At 33.9% G+C, this 22,806-nt stretch overlaps 3 protein-coding genes across 4 annotated transcripts; 1 reads left to right on the top strand and 2 right to left on the bottom strand.

Moving 5' to 3' along the window:
* Positions 1 to 391: 391 nt before the first annotated feature.
* Positions 392 to 7,598, bottom strand: LOC148619628 (uncharacterized). 2 transcript variants are annotated; one of them, XM_088579771.1, is made up of 4 exons: positions 6,671 to 7,598; positions 2,077 to 2,491; positions 1,193 to 1,330; positions 392 to 628 (listed from the first exon to the last, which is right to left on the bottom strand). In XM_088579771.1, the coding sequence occupies exons 2-4, from the start codon at positions 2,466 to 2,468 to the stop codon at positions 430 to 432; spliced, it is 729 nt and encodes a 242-aa protein (XP_088435897.1). In that variant the 5' UTR covers positions 2,469 to 2,491; positions 6,671 to 7,598; the 3' UTR covers positions 392 to 429. The 2 variants fall into 2 exon arrangements, with proteins under 2 accessions (XP_088435897.1, XP_088435896.1); XM_088579770.1 differs by lacking the exon at positions 6,671 to 7,598 and having other exon boundaries at positions 2,077 to 3,012.
* Positions 7,599 to 10,010: 2,412 nt separating this feature from the next.
* LOC148619627 (uncharacterized) lies at positions 10,011 to 13,376 on the bottom strand. Its single transcript, XM_088577046.1, has 3 exons — positions 13,366 to 13,376; positions 13,058 to 13,186; positions 10,011 to 12,563 (listed from the first exon to the last, which is right to left on the bottom strand). Exons 1-3 carry the CDS (start codon positions 13,374 to 13,376, stop codon positions 10,193 to 10,195), a joined length of 2,511 nt encoding a protein of 836 aa, XP_088433172.1. The 3' UTR covers positions 10,011 to 10,192.
* LOC148619626 (uncharacterized) lies at positions 13,182 to 16,840 on the top strand. Its single transcript, XM_088579769.1, has one exon. The coding sequence runs from the start codon at positions 13,418 to 13,420 to the stop codon at positions 15,866 to 15,868; it is 2,451 nt and encodes an 816-aa protein (XP_088435895.1). The 5' UTR covers positions 13,182 to 13,417; the 3' UTR covers positions 15,869 to 16,840.
* The last annotated feature ends 5,966 nt before the right edge of the window (positions 16,841 to 22,806 follow it).

The following is a 22,806-nucleotide window of genomic DNA, read 5'->3' as shown; positions in this document are numbered from 1 at the left end:
AGTTTCAGAAAAAAGGGAAATAACAACTACAGATACCAAGAAAGAGTCCATCAACACTTAATAATAACAAAATAACAACAGATATGAAGAAAGATTCCACCGATACTTAGAAAGGAAAATACTAAACATACCAAGTAAGAAAGGGATAAAATAACGACAAATACCAAGAAAAAAAATCACCAATACGTATGAACATAACAAAAACAAAACCAAGAAAGAGTTAACCAAAACATACGAAGAAAGAGTCTATCAATACTCAAGGCAGATTACAGCAAATACAAAGAAAGAGGCAACTAATTAAAGAACGGATCACTAAAAACAGTAAAATTAAAATTGCTAAAGCTGATCTTTTAGACTTTTCTTTCAAAGATTATGCGACAACAACGAATATAGGTATCGATTTATTAATGCAAAGATTACTTCTCATCTTCAATGATTATTATTCGTATCAAGGGGCAAAGGCGTCAAAAGTTCTCCTGGAAAGACACAACGGCAATACATCCTTGTATGGATAGGGATAAATTCAAAAGAAGATGGATCGATATCGTCATGTACAAGAACCTCTGTAATTCCATACTCTTGTCTACATACACCTCTATTAAGCTCTCCACATGACGATGTTGGCGATCTGAATTACAAAAAAGAGGGGTTTTTTTTAAGTTTCTGAAAGTATTTAAACCATTAACTCAAGACCGTCGTCAAATCCAAAATATAATCGCAGGTTTCTTTCATAGTTAGCGAATGTGCATTATTCATCATATCCAGGATGTTTTGTACTAAATAAATACTAAATATTGGTTTAAACACACAATTACAATAATTGGTTAAGACCATTATGCGCATAATACGATTTACAAAATATAGGTATACATACAAATAATTATACAGTAATTGTGAAGAAACATTTGTTTTATTATAATATTGATAAATTAAAAACCCGGACTTATAATTTCCTGTTAGAAAAATAAAAAGATAACAAAATGGTTTTTTTTTATTATCTATGATATTGTTTCTCTTTGTTGTTCATTACTTTTTAAAAGTTGAAGTATGTCGGACCTTTATCTTAAAGTATGCCCATTATTTGTATTTTAACCTTATTTCTCCAAAAACGCTCTTTTAAATCAAAAGGACTTAAATATGAAGCTCACTGAATTTATGAACCAATAATATACGCTGAGACATTCAGACTTACTGGCACACTCCTTCAACTCTGTACTGATTACTCTGTAAGTGGAAGGGCAGATTTTGACTGCTTTCTACTGTAACCAATGTTCTCACGGCGCCATTGTGGATTACTGTGTTATCGATTGGTAGTGTTATCGTTAGCACCCTTGGGAAAGTCAAATAGATTTATTTCTCATTGATTGTGTTAAAAATATATGTGTGTCAATTATTTAAATCGTTCTTATATCAATATATGCTCAACTGAGTTTTCCAGATACTTTGAAATCGGTAGGCGCCTACTTTACTGCCAAGCCCGTGGCACATAGGATATGAAGTGGCGACTGGTTGGTTCGAAGTCAGAATACTGTAGGGTGACATGCCTACCTCTGGGAAGATGGTCTGTGAGCTAGCCCTTAAAAAGTACAAAGTTGGGTTTGTTTGGTTGATCAAACGTTTTCGTCTTGAAACGCGTGACGTATCTGTCATAAAACGCAAAACTACAATCACTCAATCTTTCAATTTATATATGATATTTGTTTTAAAGAGTTTGTCGTTATTTGTATAAATAGATTGGTACGTTTATAACTTGTTTTCTTGTGTCTTTAGATTAATATTCATTCATGCATGCCAAAAGCGTGGGACAAACTTTTATTCCAAATACAAGCATTATTCCAAATACGTATATGCTTAGCATGAAAATGCAAATATTTTTCATCGTAAAATATTTTCACAAGTGACAGAAATACTCGGTTAAGTAATGCACAATTTGTCCGCATTAAGACGAATCGATTGCGATATTTTAAAAGTAGATATATTCGTTATATACTAAACTGCTATTATGAAAATAAAGATCATGAACTTCGACACTCTACATAGCAAAAAATTACACATCAGTTGTAACTTGTAACTTACGTTTTACAACAGTCATCTATTATTGGTCTTGAAGCTTTCTCTGTTGACGATACTGGGGAAGTCGTAATGGGCACTTCAGTAGTAGTTGTTGAGGAACAATTCGTTTTGTCCAAGTTAGTAAACAACTCTGGTCCATACTGCTTTTGATAATAGCTTTCATACTTACTCCCATGAAGCCTTTTAATTTTTCTTTTTATATACTTAAGTCGATCATTACTGAAAAGTCCACTGTAGTACTTGCTAAGGATTCGTTGTTCCCTGCCGATTCCACAAGAACTACCATAGCATTCACAGTTTAAACAAGATTCTGTACTTCCTTTCGGGCATGACCTTATTCTGTGATTGTAGTGTCGATAGTTTCCATCAGGATACCCATCAAAGCCGTAAAACATTCCAGAAAAACAGTTTACATTGCCTGTTACAAAAGCCAACAGAAATGTTACAACCAAAGTTATCATTCTTTTTTTACATTTTAGAACAGAACGTGGTTATATGTGTAATAATTATGGTAAGTAGTTTATTACGGATTAATCAATGGTAAATTTACCTCAAGATGTTGTTAAGATAGATGCTTTGTTAGGGAAAAGCCCTAAAACAGCACTTAACATTAAAAAGGGGACAGAAAAAATTAAACCAAAAATAAAAAATTATGACATACATGTAGGGAAAGAATTTCATAGCGGAATTTTAATATTGACGTGGAGAATTTTTATCTGGTGTCAAATCGAATATACAAATGCATCTTTTGAAAATGTTCATATTTAATTATTGAATAAGAATGACAGACAAAGGCGAGTTATTTGTCTAAGGCTGTTGTTCTGGATATGGCTTCCTATTCCGATTATTTTGAATTTGAGTACTTCTTGTTAATGCTTTATTTTTTTTTTATCTTAATTGTTGCTGATTAAAAGTTCCTCCATGAAACACATTTACAACATTCCGAAATTTGCTATATTATTAGAATTGTATTTTTGTGTTTAGAACATTCCTAGCTCTGCTCTGTATAATTTATTTGTTCTTTCGTTATTCCTTCTATCTTTAGCGTTCATATTTTGAATAAATTAAATTCTTTCTTTTATCTTAAGTACTTAATTAGTTCATGGAGCGAAAAGATCTCAGTACAGAGTTGAAGATAGACTTCCTTTTAAATCATTTCCTTAGAGTGTGTTAGTTATATTTATAGCATAGTATTCCGAGTTAGACAAATAAACTTTCGAACGCTCAGCGTGAGAAGTTTATTTGTTTAACGAGGAAGGCGTTGCTATAAATGATTTGTAACATGAATGACACGCCCATGACAGTCCGTGCAGAAAAAAATAACGTTTGACGGGAAAATCTAATAACCCGCACAGTAGGCAGTATGGCAGACGCATTCTCTCTACCAGATTGGCTTGACATTGAAAATGTAGAAAGCGATGCTTTGGTTCTCTCTCAGGTGTGTATTTTTAAATTGAATTAGACTGATTTACGCTAATTGTCTTTTGAAGGCTTTTAAACACAACTATTCGGGGCATGGACCCCCTTTTTTGGCCCAAATGTAAAAAAATCTATTTATTTTGTTGTTTTTTTTTTGTTTTTTTTTGCTAATATGTTTCAAAAGTAAAGAAATGTTTATTTTTTCGGTTCTATCTTTAAATTAATGAGTAGACATTATATTTTTTGTTCTCTGTCTGGCAAAGAAAACCTGCAGAGATTTAAAGATTTGTATTTTATTATATGAAACCTAATAAAATTGACATTTGTATGTGTGCTTTTTTGTAGGGTAATCTTTTCCCAAAGGGGCGGAGCTTACCCATGCAATATTGGTTTTAGTGTTTTGGTTATTTCATGGCTGTTTCCTCATTGCATTATATAGGCCCATGTGACCTTTCATGCAATATTATTTGGTTGCTTCAATTTAGAGCATACATTTTGGTACATGCTTGTCGTCTCTATGTTATTCCATAAAAAGATCAAAGGAAAAAAGAAGATTCATGTTACAAGTAACATGTGATGCACTTATTGTTTTCCGATTGATTAAGTGGGATTTAATAACTCGGAAGTGCTAAGCACTTGTCATAACTTTCGTGCCCTGAAAAAAAATGTAGGACTATTTTTATGATGAAATATCCCTAACCACTAACTTGCCGATAATGATAAATAATAAATGATATATAAACGATATATCGGCGATATCATATCGGCCAGTCATCGAAAGCTGAAATAACGTTCTTAATGATTTGGTATCTCTTTAAAGCACATCAACAAGCAATCTCATGCATTAAAATCACAACTATGAAAGACCGATAAAGCAAACAAATTTAAGAGTAATCAAGGGAACCAAGATTCTATCGGAAGTAATCCAGGGACAAAGAACATGGAAAACAAACACATATTACAAAGAAAATAAAACAACCACAAAATACATACAAAGTCCCAAAAGTAAATAGGAAACTCGGAAGTCGTCAACATGAACTCGTGGATTGCTACAGTGTATTCATACGTACCAGTAAAACGGATTGTTCAACGTGTCTTAATTTTCCTTTCCTCTTTCGTCTACCCCGGACTTGACTTTTTATGAGCATCTTGGCAGGTATTTTTAGAAAAGCAGAGGAAGATTACCCTACCGGTGGATCTGGTCTATGCTCCCAGATTTTAGTGGAGTCGGAGTTGCTCATTTACTTTTGTTACTTTGTATGTATTATTTTGGTTATTCTGTATTCTTTGTTGTGTTTGTCTGTTTTCCATGTCTGGTCTTTGTCACTGGATTACATTCTTTTAATTTCCGCCTGAATCTTGGTTCCCTTGATTACTCTTTAATGCTGCTGATAATAATCTTGAATTGAGGGTTTCTAGAAGATCTATTGAATTTTTCAGGATCCACAATGAATTTAATACCAATACGGGAGTAACAAGTGTCGTGGTAGGACTGGAGACCCTCTTTGACAGTTGTGAGCATAGAACTAAAAGTTTTGAAAGAGTTTGGTGGCATATTTTGCAGATCTAGCTATGTAGCGTTCTTTCTGTAGATTCTTGTGGAGTAAAGGAATCCAGAACATAGACGGTAGATCACAATCATCTTCTTTGGTAGAGAGACCAAAAGAGGATAGTACAGAATTATGGCTTTTCACTATCTCTTCTTCGGAGATTGTGGAATCAGTATAGGTTTTATTGCTGCTATCATTTTCTACGTCTACTCCTGATAATAAACATCGGATGTAATACGTTTTGCAGGTATTTGTTTAAAAGGGAAAGACCATCTATGGAGACATCATGCATTTTAGGTGATGTATAGTGGCGATGGCTATGACTTCTTAGCAGTCTTGTCAAATAAATTCATCGCAATTATGCTATTGTTATATTGGCTTGAAACAATATTTAAATTTTAAAACAAACTAAGTATAGTCGTGTTTACGGTGGATCAATTTACCAACTAGTACTAAACCATTTTTATTTCAAAGTTGAACTGAAAACACCGAATTTTATATAAAAAATCACTAAAAAGCTGACATGTTTAATCAAAGTCAGAAGCATTTCCAATCTTTTCATTAAAATATATAAGGATATGTCGCATAAGCTCTGCGCGCGCGTGTTATTCAATTCAATCAAACAAAACGGCTTTTGTCTAATCCGAGTTACGTCACAGAAAAAAACCATTCAGGGGTTACTTGTCACGTACCGTTTGAGAGGACACTATCATTGACTTTCCTGTTTGATTGAATATTTTAAAAATAATGTGAAAGTGAACAAGTTACCACTTTTAACACATACATTTATATGCAATATTTAGTAACAAAAGACACATGTATATTTGCTATAACCACTGGCCAAAAATGTTTAAACAACATACAAGGCAAAAAATCTTCAAATTAGGTGTGAGGTGGCTTAGATAAAGAGTTTTGATCAAGATTGAAGGCCAACATTTTTTTCGGCAATTCGGGCTCAATCAGGGACATGATTTGTTTTCCTCAACATATTCACATATTTGTGGTTTCAACATTTTTCCTATCAACAAAAAATATAAATTTTCCATTTTATCACTCCTTTCGGCACCCAAAGCCTAAAGCTGGACTGATATTTCCATTAAACGCCCTTTTACAATGTGTTGTACAGCGAGATCTGTCTTCCTTTGTGAAAAATAATTCTGAATTTGAAAACAATTACTGTAATGAATGAAAACATATTTGTGCATTTTGTCAAATTCATTAGCGCAAATATTGTGCACCTCTTCTTGTTGATATTTTAAGCAGACTTCTTTCGAAACCTACTTCTCCAAAAGGAACGCAGAGTAGAACAGTGAACTGAATATAGGGGATGTTCCACAACTAAATAATCCTAGATTAAGGAGGTAGACCTAGAGTAAGGGACACAACTCTTACAAATCATTGGAACGTTTGTATTCAGCATTTCACATCAATCTTATGCAAGCATCTAATTAACTTGGACTGATTTCATTCTGTTTCAAATGAAAGCTTGAGGCTTTGGTAAAATTGGATATATGTTACAAACATATCACTGATTTCATGAGTAATGTCCCTTACCCTAGGTCTACCTCCTTAAGTGACCATCTCTATTTCAATACCCAAATGAGCTGCAAATCAAAGACAAAACAAACCTTTCCTGCGTAGTTGTATTCAAGTTGCTGCCGAAAGAAGAGATTTCATCTTTACTAGAGCTTCCTGCCATTATATGGATATTCCAGACAGGGTCCAGCGGCGTACGCAAAAGCTAGTAAGAACAGAGCATCTGATTCATTGTATTTAAGAGAACAAAGTTGTCATGTAAAATATCATACGTTTGTAATCAAGACCAGATTGACAAATATGGAATGTCCGTTTCCAATATGGAAAACTGCTGTCATTACGCATAGTTCTATTTCGACTGACTTAACCTTAAACGGACAGCGCGGTAGTACTCTAGAAGGAGGCGTGACCTGGTCACCTTCCCAAAGCACTTGTGTTCATACCTGATTTCAGTCGGATTCCAGTTGATCGCTTCTCTGTGTACTTTTTAGTTCTTAAAATTGTGGTATACAATTTTTAATGATCCCGGTATTATTATAGCCACATAATTCCGCTCTATTACTTTATTTCAAACAAACAATTTTAGAACTGCCGTACAAACAGCAATAACCAAATAGAATGAACTGCAATGTTATAGATCTAAATCAAGTTAGGATCTAAATGACGTGACAACGCGCATGCAGTTCTTAAAAATATAGACTAATACTTTGTGTACCTTTTAACATCTTTTAATGATTTTAAAGGTACATCATTCTACAAAGACGAAGTTGAGATATTTAATAGTTTATGACTAGTACTGTTGTGCTTTAGGTCAAAAGGAAATTAATAGAACTAGGGTAACAACCGTATTCAAACAAAACAAATAGAAACACACATAAAAAAAAGATAAAACAAAAAACAAAACAAAAACAAAAACGCGTCTAGATATAAAAGTATATGCGCAAACCGGACTCCACTAAAAATTCAGAGCAGGAACCAGATGCACTTTTTTATGGTTTTTCATCCGGTTCCAAGATACAATTGATATTCACAATCATCTGATTTCTTGAAAGTGTCGTATTTTCTGTATCTTATATCGTTAAAAAATTTGAAGGTGTATCAATCTACACTTCTACAATTGAAAAAAAAACATAGCATATTCAACTGAAGTAACTAAATTTAATGAATCGACCTTTAAATTCGTTTATTGCATCAATACAATTTGTTATCGTTTATATCTATTCATTTAGTTGAATTTTTTAAATACCTAACCGACATTCAAAAGAATTTTAAACGGTATAAGCGATTGCGCGCTTTTATGTCCGTGCAAAGGCATATACTTTTCCCGCTTTCAAAGAAATCATATTGTGTTTATAAAGGAATGTTATTAGTTCATCATTCGCAGTTTGATATTGGAAAGATTGATTGATTGATTGATTGATTGATTGATTGATTGATTGATTGATTGATTGTTGGGGTTTAACGCCCGAGCAGCAATTTTTCAGCAATATTCAGGCGATATTGAAAAGGATACAATCGAAATCCCTCCCACCAAAAACCCTTTATTTCGATACCTTTTTCTGCTGTTTGGTTTCTTTTTCAGATAGAACAGTATCATAAGTAACCACAAAGCGTCATGACTTACCGTAGAATGCGTGTCTTCAAAAAAGATTGTGTGTTGGCAGAATTTATCAATCATCCTACTGGTAGCCCTTTGGTGACTTTACAAACTATGATGGTTGCAATTGCCCGAATTTGAATTTTAATATATTTATTTCATTTCTCAACATACAATTTGTTCGTTGGCAATTTGATTTTGTTGAATTCTTAAAGTCGTGAAATTTTCGCCAAAACCAATAGTTGAATATAAGCATGATTAAAATCAATCGAATTGTTTTATTAGGTCATAAAATGATTCAGTTGATCACATTTCAAGAAATTTAAATGAGCCATTCTGTATTTAAGGTAATAGTTTCATTTCATATATGCAATAATAAGCATTTCATGTCATATTATACTTCAAACGTTTGATTAACATAAAAATACCTCAATTATTCAATTTGTTCACATTTTTAGGTTCTCTAAGAATTATGAACAAGAGAATATGAACAACAAAATATGACCACATAGACTGACATACACTTTCTGTAAAAATATTTTCATCACATTATAGGAAGAATAATCATCAAATTTGCGACGAAAATTTTCTATTATTTGTATATTTTAAAGGTTTTGAGGGTTACTATGCATGTTATCCTTAATCTTAAATGATAAACTCAACTCGAGCAACAATGGAAAAGTACTGATACATTTTTTGTTTATATATTTAAAGTCTTCAAGCAATATCAGAGTTTTGCCCTAACATGTAAGTTACTAGGCCAAAATGACACTTCTTTGTTTTCCTGAAGTATTTATAATTAAGTGAGTCTAAACGTTCCCACAATTCTTTCTTCAAAAGTGTTCCTCATTCAACATTAAGTGTGTACTTAAATTTCAAATATTATTCATTTTGGATTGATATAATTATATGATTAGGGTGAATGTTTCTTTTGATAAGAAATAGTTACAACACCTTTTCTCACTTTAACTGTAACATGTACAAGGAAATGTTTTTCATTGATAAAAAAAAAGATCTTCACATGTTCATTAAGTTAAACGCGGACAACATTATGTGTGGTTTTATTTTGTCGTTCTTTCTTTAAATCGACGAGCTATATTTTTACTGATGATTTATTACAGTGTCACCTGATTAAAACGAACCCCTTTTGGACTGTAGAGTATTTACAAAATACCTGAAACACTGACGCTTCATCCCTTGTATTGTACACGGTAGAACCTCTCGATGATGGAATTTGATTCCTATTTCGATAATTTGGGTTTTGAGTACTTCTTGTATACAAAGTTTTTTTTAGATTTAGATCTGCCTATATTTGATTCTAATACTACTGATGAGAGGTTACTACCTGAAACAAGTTAGCATATTGAAATTTTCTATATACTAGTATATGATTGTTATTGTACTTTAAGCTTGTAATTCGGTGTACTCAGGCTTAAAATACATTTAAGGAGGTAGACCTAGGGTAAGGGACATGACTCTTGAAATTAGTAATATGTTTGTATCATATTCAATTTCAACAAAGCCTATCAAGCTTTCATTTGAAGCAGAATGAAATCAATCCATGTTACTTTGATACTTACATGAGGTTAATGTCAAATGCTGAATACAAACGTTCCAATGATATGTAAGAATTGCGTCCCTTACCTTAGGACTACCTCCTTAAACTGACATGACGGGTTCAAATAATGTTTGATTTTGATGTTGATGCTGTAGACCGTTTTGCGGTTTTCACTGTAACAGATGTAATGAACAGATAATGAACAGCATAAACTACAAATTGAACAGAACCAAAAAGTTCGCATCATTGCATTCCATAACAGGTAATAGAAATCATATACACATACACATTTAATGAAATTAAACAAATCATAAAAATGTTTACAAAATATTGGATACGAGACGTCACGAGTACCACAGTTAGACAAAGAACAAATGAAAGACTTGAAAATCTTGGTGGTCATTCACATCAGTGCATGTGTGTATTTAAAAATGAGGTCAATTTTATAATCATAACTTTTTATATAGAGTCATAGAAAGCACAAGAGTCATTGATCAAAATTTGATTGCCTATGTCATGTTCATCCAAATCTATGCCTTTATAAATCAAATAACTATCCACAACATAATTCACTTTTCGTCTTATTCTGAGAATTTTCCTTCTTTCGTTCAAAGAAAACATCTGTTTGATAAATTTTGGCACAAAACTTACAAATATAGTGGTCGCAGTTTGCGTCACAATATTTAATTCCTGGAACCCGTCAAAGTTTACTAGAATACCAAGGGAAATATATAAAAAGAAAACAATGGTACATATTTTCACAACGGAAATGAGAACTTCGATTCTAATCGGCTTGTACATACGAATAACATATTTGTATAAATCACGTGGTATTGCAGCGCCTTCTACTTCTTTCCTGTGCAGAAGCTTTGCGAGTTTTAGCTTTTTGTCTTTCCGCTTACACACTTTCTTGGTTTGATTGAAAAGTTGTTCATAAGTGTCGTTAACAGAATGGATACTGTCGTATAAATACATAACGATTGTTATCCCGAATATGACCCACCCTTCAGTATAACTCGGATTCACAAAAAGACCCGTATACGTGAAAATAGCTACTTTTGCAATAAATATGAAACTATCTACAAAAATAATTGAAAACATATAAGTTGTTAATAATAACATAGTCACTACACATGGAAAGACCAAAATAAGTAAGCAGACCCCGACTGTACCTTTGTCGTGCAACCAGAAGTACGTATTCAGAATATAAGCTTTGAATACAACTATTATTCCAAACAATGTCGGAAATCCGAATAATATTATAGTTAAGAATAACTCAAATAAACAAACTGTAACATAAAACAAAGCGACAAACATTATTAAGACTCCCGGTAAAATTCCTCTGTCAAACTTTCTAATAAAGAACTTCAAACGTTCCATTTGAAGAGCCAGTATAAATCCCCAAAAACTTGGATTCAACAATGAAAAAATGTTGGCAAGCATAGTACTATACAGTTTCGCATAACCCGACTGTTTCGTGCAGAGAATACGTTTGACGCCAAATCTTTCTCTGTGACGCAAATCTAGAAATAACGGAGATGTAGGTTTCGAATTACTAGAGGGTAATCCTTTAACGATAAAAGTTGCATAATCTCGAGGAAATGTCATAAAAAGTAGAAAGCAACATATGTATGCCGAAAGGGCTATATAAGGTCCTCCGAGAAATACTAAGAAATTTCTCCTGCTCAGCTCAAATCCAGCTATCAAAGAAAGAAAATCTTTAGGTGCCCCTTGTTTGACACTAGAAATGATAAAATCCCTGTGGTTAATGTAATGCACAAATACTTTGATAAATATTATACCAAGACTCGAAATAGCCAGTAGACATCGAATAAATCTCGCTGTTGCAATCGGGTGAATTAAGCAACACCTCCGAAATGGACTTGCAATTATAGAAAGAACTGTAACTGGGTTGTGGTTAATCCATTCATTCAATAGCACATCCGGGTGTCTGAGTAACGGTGTCTCTTCGTTTTGAATGTTTCCCTCGGTACCAAAAGTCTTTACGTCCATAAACGCATTATCTTGCTCACTAGAATCTAAATGTTTATAGATATAAGACAACATCCAAGTCAACATTAGAGCAAAATATAAGAATAAAGTAACTCCAATGACAAACGGGCATATCCACCAAACACTCCCGAATTTGAATGAATCTGCTGGACACTGAAGAGTCATTTTATGTTTATTCACATCAAAAAACTGCTTACAACATTTGTATCCGATTGTTTCTAGTGGACAAATAACTTCTTTGCACAGTTTGTACAAGAAAAAACTTTGAATAAAAATTCTAGTTTTGTAACACCAAAAGCTGTAATTGTATTCATCCTTCATCATACCAAGATCATGTATAAAATCAGCAAACGCTAGAGCGAATCTCTCTGTGGTATTCCGTTGTCCAATAACAATGTCACAATGTCCATACATAGTTATGTTTACCCGAAGAGGTTTGGACGTATACTTCTTTAGCATGCCCATTGATAAAGTTTCGAATTCGGCGGGCCAGTCAAGATACTGTTCACCTCCTTCAAATCCACTAAAAGTCCAGACCCACTCCAATGGCTGAATAGCGCATTTAGTATACTTCACTTTAGAGGACATATTACAGAGTTGGAATTGTAAGTTAACAAATCTATAGTTAAACTTGGATACCTTATAAGTGAAATACTCCTTGCTGGCCGTAGTAAAGTGAAGTGAACACTCTTTATCCAGTGAATGTTTGTCCTGGTCTGGATGGAGGACATTGTAGTCATTGCAGGATATATTCGATCGCTCTTCGAGGACAGCTTTACAATGCGTGAGCTTCTTTTCTGTGGCTGCAGTTGACCTTCTGAATACATTCAGGTAATTAGCGGAATCCACAAATCCAAAAAAAAGTAATATTACTCTGAATATACAGGCTGCTACATTCATAATTAAGGTTTAAGATTGTCTGATCACATTCAAAATATAGTTCAGTTATTTTACCTGGGATATTTTGGTATAAGTGTCCAGGTGTATGACTTAGGTTTTTCCATATTTAAATTATTGATAGTTAGACAGCTAACAAGCTATTTATATACATGTATCACTGTTTTAAACATCCAAAATATTCTTACCACTTATCTAAAACAATTTTTTTAAGGTCGGAAATAAATTTCCTATCTATGTTAAACTTTGGGAAGTTTTTAAATTTTAATTGCAATGTACTTCCTGTGTAGAAGCTATGTGATCGCAAAAATACTTTAGAAAAATTGATCGACGAACTAAGCATGACATTTCAAAGGTCTTATTTAATAAATCATTTGAATATGAATACTCTTTTAAAAGGAAAGTAGTACATACATTGTTGAATATCCGTTACTATACAACACATCAATTCTTTGCAGTGATTTTCGTAAAAGGGACTGCCTAGTTTCGAAGGATTCTATTGCTGTATTTAAACAGCTTTTAATGAGATCGTGATTTCTATTACTTTAGTTTCGGTTTGTGGAAAATCTTCCGTATTTTGTAATAAGTTCGTATACTCCGTTAAACAGAGCATGGAGGGTCAATAAATGTGGTATTACCTAATACAGCGTTTCAGCTAGAGAGATTTTTAAAAAGTTTGTGGAAATTCCTGTACTTTGTATTCACTTGTATGATCCAGAAACTGACAGAACATTGAAGTTAGTTGATATATGAAAGTAAAACACTACTTCGGAAATGGCTAACAAAACCATAATCATAACATTTATGCATATACTCTTGACTTTATGTCAGTCAATCTGTGCTGATTTCATTATGGCAGATAATGGCAACATGTCTGATATCGCCAATTCATCCGAAGGAATTGCGTGCAGTCGTTATAATGAACTAATGCCGTACGACCATCGGCGTACTTTGGATAAACAGTGCAAAATATCGTTTACACCTAGTAGTAAGCAGTACTTTACTTATAAGGTAATGAAGTTCAAATACAAGTTAGTAGAATTTCACTTACAGTTCTTGAATATGTCTTCAAAGGAAGCAATTCATTATACAAGATGTGTCATTCAACCTACTAAGTGGTTGTGGACTTTCCGTGGAGTTGAAGGAAACTATGGTGGTAGACAGTACTTAACGTGGCCTCCAGAGTATGGAACATTGTCATTAGGAATGCTAAAAGCTCAAACGTCTATGCCTTTAAAAGTTAACCTGACTGTCCAAGGAAAGTGTGATGTTGTGATTGGTGCCGAAAATACCACAATGAGGCTAGCATTAGCCTTCGAAAATTTTACCAATGACCTTGCTAATTCATTAGATGAATATAATTACAGCTATTGGTGTTATAAAGAACGGATATTCGTTGAAAACAGCTTCTTATATCAGCTTTGTCTTCACGTCATTTGTCCGATCGAAACAATCGGCTATAGGTGTTGTAAACACGTTTATGATGTTAATGCCCATAACTTCCGAGTAAAGTGTCCAGGGTACTTCTATACATTTGATGGTGTTTGGTGGGTATGTCCATTTGTAATTGGATCAGTTCTTTATCTCTATTTCATGCTTGTTTTATTTTCACTACTGTCAACGATTTATAAACACCTTCCATTTCCGACAGACTACAAATATCAATACCGTCAGGTACCAACACAAAAAAATTCCACATCAGTGCAACAGAAAACCAGTTGGAATACACGATGGATTCACCATAATACAGTTACTGTGTTTTCTATACTTGTTTTTCCTCTTCGGAAGTGCTGTAAATCTCATCCAGTAGTTACGTCGCGAATCATTCGTTCAATTGCAATTATTACAAGTGTTGGAGTCACGTTTATCAAAGTGTCTGTTCATTCGCTTCATGATCGACATTATATAATAGAGAGTGTAAAACAAGGAGCACCGATGAATTTTCTCTCTATGATTGCAGGATACGAATTAAGTAAGAAAAACTTTCTTATTTTTCTTGGAGGACCTTATGCTGCACTTGGTATGTATCTTGCCAGTTTCCTTATTTTGGTTTGTTTTCCAGTGTACTTGTCTGAATTTTTAGCGACTGGATTACCAGAAAGGTCTACTAGTCCGAGATCCATACTGACGTTGGACCTAAACATTAGAGAGTATTATGGGTCTCGGCAGATAATAACAAACAGGAACAACGGTTATGGAAAAATTCAGAAAACCCTGCTGGCAAACATATTCTCACTTCTTAACCCCGCATTTTGGAAATATTCAATTTTATTGCAGTGCTCTCGTTTTAAAACTGTTTGCAGAAAAATTACAAATAATGAAAGCTCTATTGTTTTGCTTCTTATCTTCTTACCATACTTTGCTGTGTGTATTATAGAGTTAGTGTGTACATTATTGTGTTATGGATTTCCAACCATATTTACAATTGGACTTCTTTATAGAGCTTACGTCAGAAACGTCTACGATTGGCTAAACGAGAAAGGTCCTCGAGGACGCGTTGCCATGATAGCTGTTATACCAGGTTGCTTGTTTATATTGACGTTCACAATTTATATGTTTTCTATAGTTTTCTTAGACAGTTTTATATTTTTATCGAGAATTGTCATTTTCACTTACACCGGACTATTTGCAAATCCAAGCTACACTGAAGGTTATTTGATTTTTTCAATAACCGTTTCGATGTACTTATATGATAGTGTCCATTCTATCAATGCAACTTATGAATTGCTGTTTTACCAAACAAAGAAGGTTTGCAAGCGTATGAGTAAACGGTTGAGAGACCAGAGCAAAGTGGAAATTTTCCGGAAGGATGTTGAAGGGGCAGGTATATCACACGAACTTTACGTTCATATTGTCAATGCTTACAGACCAAAAAGGGTCGAGATTTTAAAAGCTATCATAAAGATTACTACAATTTTCTTATGTTTATATATATCTGTTGGTATTTTGACTCGATTTGACGGATTTCAACAGTTGTCTGTGGTGACCCAAACTGCTTCTACGACGTTCGTTTGTTTAGTTCCGAAAATATTTGCGCGAATGTGTTCTTTAAATGAGAGAAGACAAATATTGAGAATGCGAAGTAAAATACGGCATCACATTGGAAACTTTCTACTTTTCAAAGGAGTCGATTGTATGGAGTTTACGACTCCTTCTAGAAATTTGGATGCTGATGAAAACGATTCCAACTTTTCAAATGAAACGTCTTTTAAATTCTTGTTATGATATATTGTGAGCGATAATGTTCTCTGAATATTACAAGAATCAAGAAATCGCTACAAAGAGTGTTTCTATATTAGTCTTTATCAAATTTGGACCGAATCTCAGGATAGTTATAGTTCGTGAAGAAGACACATCATAATTAAAATGCATGCTTGGGCGGATTTTCCGCTGTAATTATTTTTAGTATACTTCCGATAACATTTTTAAAGGCTCGTGATAAAGTCCAAGTTGTCTTCTTATTTTGATATAAAGCGCTAGCATTTGTAGAAAAGGGTTTGAATTGTATGTTTAAACCATCAGTCTTACTTGTAACTATAAGTAAACATTTCTTATCTGTATAATAATTAGATATGGTATTGGACAAGAAAATAATATAAATCCTGTATTCAATTTATTCCGAGAAAATTGAGGAACAAGAACATTTATTTTGAAGAAATTTTTTCACGTTTACAATTACTGTATTACTAACAATAGCTGTTCATATAAAACGTAAAATATGTTTAATACCAACATCTTATAAATTATGTCATAAAATGCATGAACTTTTTGAATTTACATACTTGGTTCAAGGATTTTTATTGTAATATACCATTTTTTTCTATTTTCACTTTTATGAACAAACATATAGATAAGAAGAAAATAATAAGTTTAATTGATTACGAATCATAGACTCAAGTGCCCGGTTTGAATTTCGTTCGTAATTTTTTTTTCTTTTGAATAAAATATTTTAATTCACATTTAATATACTTTGTATTGTGTTACTTTTTCTGTTAGTTAATGTTCATTAAGTACACCATTAGCACGTATATGTACAAAAAAGGGCAGAATCAAAATGTCAAATGTAATAAAAGTTTTGTCGACCGACGCGAGTGTCCATCTCCACTTTATTGACAGATTTAATTCATTTCCCATTGCATCTTCTCAAATACTAGATTTGGCAATCTTGAGCAGCTCTTCGTTTACGTAGAAGAATGTTTTCTCTACTGGTTGTCTTCCATGATTTTGATTTCATTTTTCACTTTCCTTCTATTCGTTTTGACTAGTCATTGTTTGTAGTCTAAAATCCGTTGGGATTAAGATTTCAAAAAATCTGCATAGATAATTCTCGTCTTGGAGTCAGTAGGGTTGACTTAGATTTTGTTGTAAGGCCGGAAATTGACTTGCACCAAAATAGTTCGTCATTGAATAAGAATCTATGAAATCACTCAGTCTGTCGACTCGATTGGTTCGCTTTATGTTTATCATTTGCCGATCAATATTGTAGAAGTGATGAGTAAAACATAATCAATAATGAATATTTAGAGAACCGTAACTGCATATTTTTTTTTGCTTTCTAACAGTTAGGGAAGACTTGTAATGTCCGAATTATATCATTGTGTACACTATAACGATCGATCTGAATGAAAGAAAGGCAAACTGAAAATACATGAAAAGGGAATATCAAAGAGGTAAATACATGGGAAAAATCAACTTCGAAAATACATGAACTGGCAAGGACAAATATCAAGAAAGACACACAAAAAATTAAAAATAGTCAATACTTACAGAGATCACCAAAAGAGGTCTTCAATAAGTGTAAAATATCATTTGATTTTATAGGGGTTAGGATCAAATTTGTAATAAAAAGGCAGGATTCAAATTTTTCAAGAAATAAAAAGGCAGGTCAGCCCCATCGGGAAAAAAATAGAAAAGGCAGACTCTATCATTGTCCTAATATTTGTGTTTATATTAGAAAAGGCAGGACCTATATTTTCTAAAAATAAAAAGGCGGGACAGTAAACTTGTTCCTAGCCCGCCTTTCCCCTTTATAAAAATCAAATGATTGATCCTTAATTACAAAATAGTAACTGTATGTAAATACTTTCAGAGATCACCAAAAACAATGTAACATGAGTTCTAAGAGCACTTTAACCGACTATTAATAGATGAAAATAGTTAAACAAGTAAAATAAAAAATAACACATTACACATTACTTTACATTTTATATAATACAAAGTATACACATAGAGAAAAACACAAAATCAAACTGTAGTTAATACTAGGCTACATCATTTGCTTGATCAGTAGATGGAACAAAATATTTTTTACGATAAATCAGGACTCTGAAATTTGAACTAAAAGAACGTTTCCCCCACACACACCAAGTGCATAACTTCTAAACTACCTAAAAGAGGCCAGTTTTTTGTTCTGATTTGGCGAAGAATTCCAGAGTGCTGCTGTTCCATGCCTAAAGCACTTTTTAAGTCGCTAATATTGCTAGCGACTTCTTACACTCGTAATTTCAATACTTAATATTCGCATATGATTTGCATAAATATGTAGTCATACGCAACGCAAAGGTCTAGATCCTCGCCGTGTTTACCGCCATAGCGTCATAAATCTAGCTTCATACGAGATAAAAATGTACATCTTAAGTATCATACACGTGTGTTCTACGTGTGTTTCTTGTTTGTACGAGAACGGGAAGTTTACATGAAATGATTGGTTAGCTTTGAACGTTACCCAGTTTGCGATTCAGGCACCGAGGCTCGTAACAAGACTAATAATATATACTTATGTTATATACGTTAGTACGCCCCGATATTTATGAATATTCTTTGCCAGCTGCTTAATCTGATTCCCAAACTGGTTCCCTGGTCAATATCATAAGCGACACAAAGATCGCTACAACTTACCTTTTTCCGACGAAGTCGGTATAGTTTCGTTTTTACCCTTTGACCTTAAGCACGCTCTTCTATGGAAACGCAATTAAAAATAAATATAGCATGTACAATAATTTTCAGACTAGATTTAAATACACATACAGACAAAATTTGTAAGAAAGCTGACAATTAAGAAGTTAATTTTTTGAAACGAACTGGAATAAATTTAAGTACTTTGTAAATAGGTTTACATTGCATTGCATGTACCCCACAGAAGTTGAGATGACGGATGCTGTGAGGTCAGCCTCATATCTTGACCTACACTTAGAGATCGATGGTAAAGGAAAACTTTTAACCGAACTATACGACAAACGCGATGACTTCATTCAGTATTGTCAACTTACCTTTCATGTGTGTCAACATTCCTACAGCACCTGCGTAGGGATTTTTCATATCACCACTCATACGTTATGCCAGTGCTTGCCGTATTAAACTACACAGACTTTTTGCAGTGGCGGGTCCAGAGTTTTATAGGTAAGGGGCCCTCAAAAACATTTCTTGACAGGATCACCGGAGAGGACCACGAAGTGATCCGAATTTGCTAGGGGGTTTGGGGTCATGCCACCCGAGAAAAGTTTGAAATATTTCAACAATTTTTTAAAATTGCAATTTTCTAAGGGGGCGGGCCCCTGCCCCCCCCCCCCTGTATCCGCCATTGTTTAGGACGCGCTAGACTTATTAATTAAGTCTACTCAGGACTTAACTTTTATGAGCAACTCGGTGGGTGTTTCTAGAAAAACAGAGGACGCATTCCGTGCGTTGATTTTGCTATTTTTTAAAAAAAAATGTCCTACTAAACAGGGCGAGGCTTAAATATTTTTCAGTAAATTTTGGGACAAATCACAATAGGAGAGTTCGCCAATCTTATTAGTGATGTTATATTCACTGGTTTGCTTGTCATCAAGTGTCAAATTGGTTGTCGAATTTAAATAAACAACTAAATAAACAATTGACAGTTTCATGATTAGAATCCCAATTTTCAAAACTTTATAATTTTATCATTTTATATCCAATTATGGTTCTGTAAAATATTTCATTTAGATAAAATAGTTCCTATTTTGTACATGTGAATTTATAACTCTTTTACTTCAAAAATAAATTTGTAATGATAATCATATATAGGGACTTTATATTACAATATACATTCCCTGTTATATATAAATCTTTATTTTAATTATACTCATATATATATATATATATATATATATATATATATATATATATATCAGAATGAGACGACTCTATTCGCTACACTGCTCCATCGGATCATATTGATACAGGGAGGATATGTATACGTATAAAACGGTCAGAAAAATTCCCAACGATGTTAGAACTGTCAAATTTGCGATGCAAATTTTTGGTCGTTCCCTCCGCGGTACTCGAACTCGTACCGCTGTGACATCTATGGCAACACCGCCTGCACAAAGTCCAGCGCCCTAGACCACTCGGCTTGCTAGGCTATCTATGGCAACACCGCCTGCACAAAGTCCAGCGCCCTAGACCACTCGGCCAGCTAGGCTATCTATGGCAACACCGCCTGCACTAAGTCCAGCGCCATAGACCACTCGGCCATGGCAACACCGCCTGCACAAAGTCCAGCGCCCTAGACCACTCGGCCAGCTAGGCTATATATATATATAACGATCAAAACGATAAAAAATTTGCATCGCAAATTTGACCATTCTAACATCGTTGGGAATTTATATATATATATTTAACTCCTTGATACCCCAACGTTGGGATGGCACCAAGTCAGAAATAGCTTGCCAGACAACCCCTAGCACTGCTGGAGTATTTAGGGAACCAAAAGAATTTTTCAATTATCTTAAATAATGAAATAGTTGCGATGTAATGTTGATGCTCAATGCCACTCAATGGATTTTTTTGCCAACCAAAACCTACCAAATTACAGGTTAGTGATGATATCACGAAGATTTTTTCAATATAAATGTGGACACAAGCTGGTATTGCCCGAGGGGCAAGTATGGACGCAGACTGGTATTGCCCGAAGAGCAAATTTGAACATACATACGTTTTGTCTTGAAAGAGTAACTAATAAAACCAAGATTTTAGAGGAAATCAAAGAATGTAATCCAGGGACAGAGACCAGACATGGAAAACAGACAAACACAACAACGAACATAAAGTAACTAAAATAATACATACAAAGTAACGAAAGTAAATAAGCAACTCGGACTCAACTTAAAACTGGAAGCATGGCCCAGGTGCACCGTCCAGAAAACTCCTCCATTTACTGGAATCAATAAATGAATTATGCTCATGTTTATAAATATATATGAACATGTGTTACTAAATATCTACTGATATCAATAAATAGGGAACAAATTCCACAATGACTTGCCACAACCATAAGACATATCATATACATATTCTTTCTTGAAGGTGTACTTGCATGGATGTGTAGAACTTGCTATGTCATGTTATTAAGGATAGGACATTCACTTTATGTAGGTTAGCTTGGTAAAATTCAGAAAAAAGTTTGCCAGACAATCTCTAATGCTACTGGAGTAATAATTAGACCATCCGTTGAGGCCTAAAAAATGTTTCCGATCACCCCACTGACCCACTTTCAGACCCCCTACTCATATGTTTTTATTTAAAATTTTGAAGAAAAAAAAATAACGTAAAAATTCTGACGATTGTCTTTCAGAAAAAAGGAGAAAAGTGAAAACACACATGCCATGAGTGTGCTCTTGGTCGTGGATAATCCCTTTTTGGAATTCGGCACTTGAGATATTTTTTTTTACCATCTCTGCCAAAACAAAACAAAAATACTCATGCGCCGAATCCCTGAAGAGATTAGGCTGTGGACTAAGTCTATTACATGTTTAATCTTTGCATATTTGATTTTCATTGTATCTGTACGACTTAAATATGTCATTTCAAAAATATCATACAAAATGAAAATTCGTACCTACCGACCCTACAAAATTTTAGAATAGTCCTCGGAAACATAACATTATTTTTTTCGGCCTTAGAAATTTCTCGTCAATTGACTGGCATACACCAATATCTGTCTTATACATGCATTTTTATTCCAAAAAAAGTGTTTTGCTGGGTCAGAGATTCAGCAAATGCTGCTGTAGGCTATACAACGCTGTATATAACGTGCATATTACAAATTGAATCACTGGGTAACCGATCAACATTAAATCACGTGATAATGCATTAATTTTAATCAATTTAACCAATGAACGTGGTCACATGACAACTAATACACAATGACCCACATTCATTGGTTCGACTATGCCTGGGGACTGTGCAAACGCTTTGATGCCTTACATCGTCTGTGAGAGACCCAAAACGATAGCCAAGGACATTAAGAAACAAATCAGTCCGTCGTTCATAAATATATATTGTCAGGGGCGTAGCTAGGCCTGTTTCAGTTGTACGCAAAATTACGGCGAGGGATCTTGTGGGTGGGTGGGGGGGGGTCGCTCAAGGCCCCCAGTGAGTCCGGCAAGGCAAAGCCCTGAGGGTAACTCCTGAATTTAAACGATTTATGAGCCAGTTTTTCAGAGCCTATACAACGTTCATGGTATGCATATGTGATAAATAACCTTCATTTCATCTTTAAAATGTGTGTTTTTATTTTTGTTACTTTTTCCGAAAGTACGCAACTGCATATTTGCGTATAGGCAGCTACGCTCCTGATAGTAATTTGTTTAATGAACCAGATCAATAAGATATAGACAATAGACAATAGAAAATTTGTATTTGCACAAACACATTTACAGTAAATGGTTATGGCATGAACAAAAACAGAACAATGTAATATACATTACATATAAACTAAATTTATTACCATGGTGCCCCAGTGGTATAAATCTGATCAAAACAGATTAATCTATAGTTTTAACGTTATATATTAATATAATTTCTGTTAAATGAAATCGACCTTCGATTCCAACATTCACTCATGAATTTGATAGTTATTTTTAGTATTTCTATAGAGCTACTGTTTAATATGTATGTTATGTCTCTTGGTGCGAGGTGAGGTTTTGATGAAGAAATTAAATTATGGTTGTCCAATTTCATTCTGTATTGATTTCTTTGAGGTGGGTAGTGGGTGCACACCGAGAAGAAATTATATTCATCCTGTATGTTCCCACTATCACATGATTTACAAATACTTCTTTTTCTCTCTCTGTTTTTGTACCGACCCCTATTTCTATTGAGCCTACTAAATTTTGCTTAAACTGATCGTGTAGTCTTTG

The sequence above is a fragment of the Perna viridis genome, chromosome 4 (assembly GCF_037379345.1).
Source record: "Perna viridis isolate PV_CMFRI_1.1 ecotype Kerala chromosome 4, ASM3737934v1, whole genome shotgun sequence".
NCBI classification, from domain to species: Eukaryota; Metazoa; Mollusca; class Bivalvia; order Mytilida; family Mytilidae; genus Perna; species Perna viridis.
Note: the sequence above shows the minus strand (reverse complement) of the source record. Positions and strands in the feature narration are given on the sequence as shown.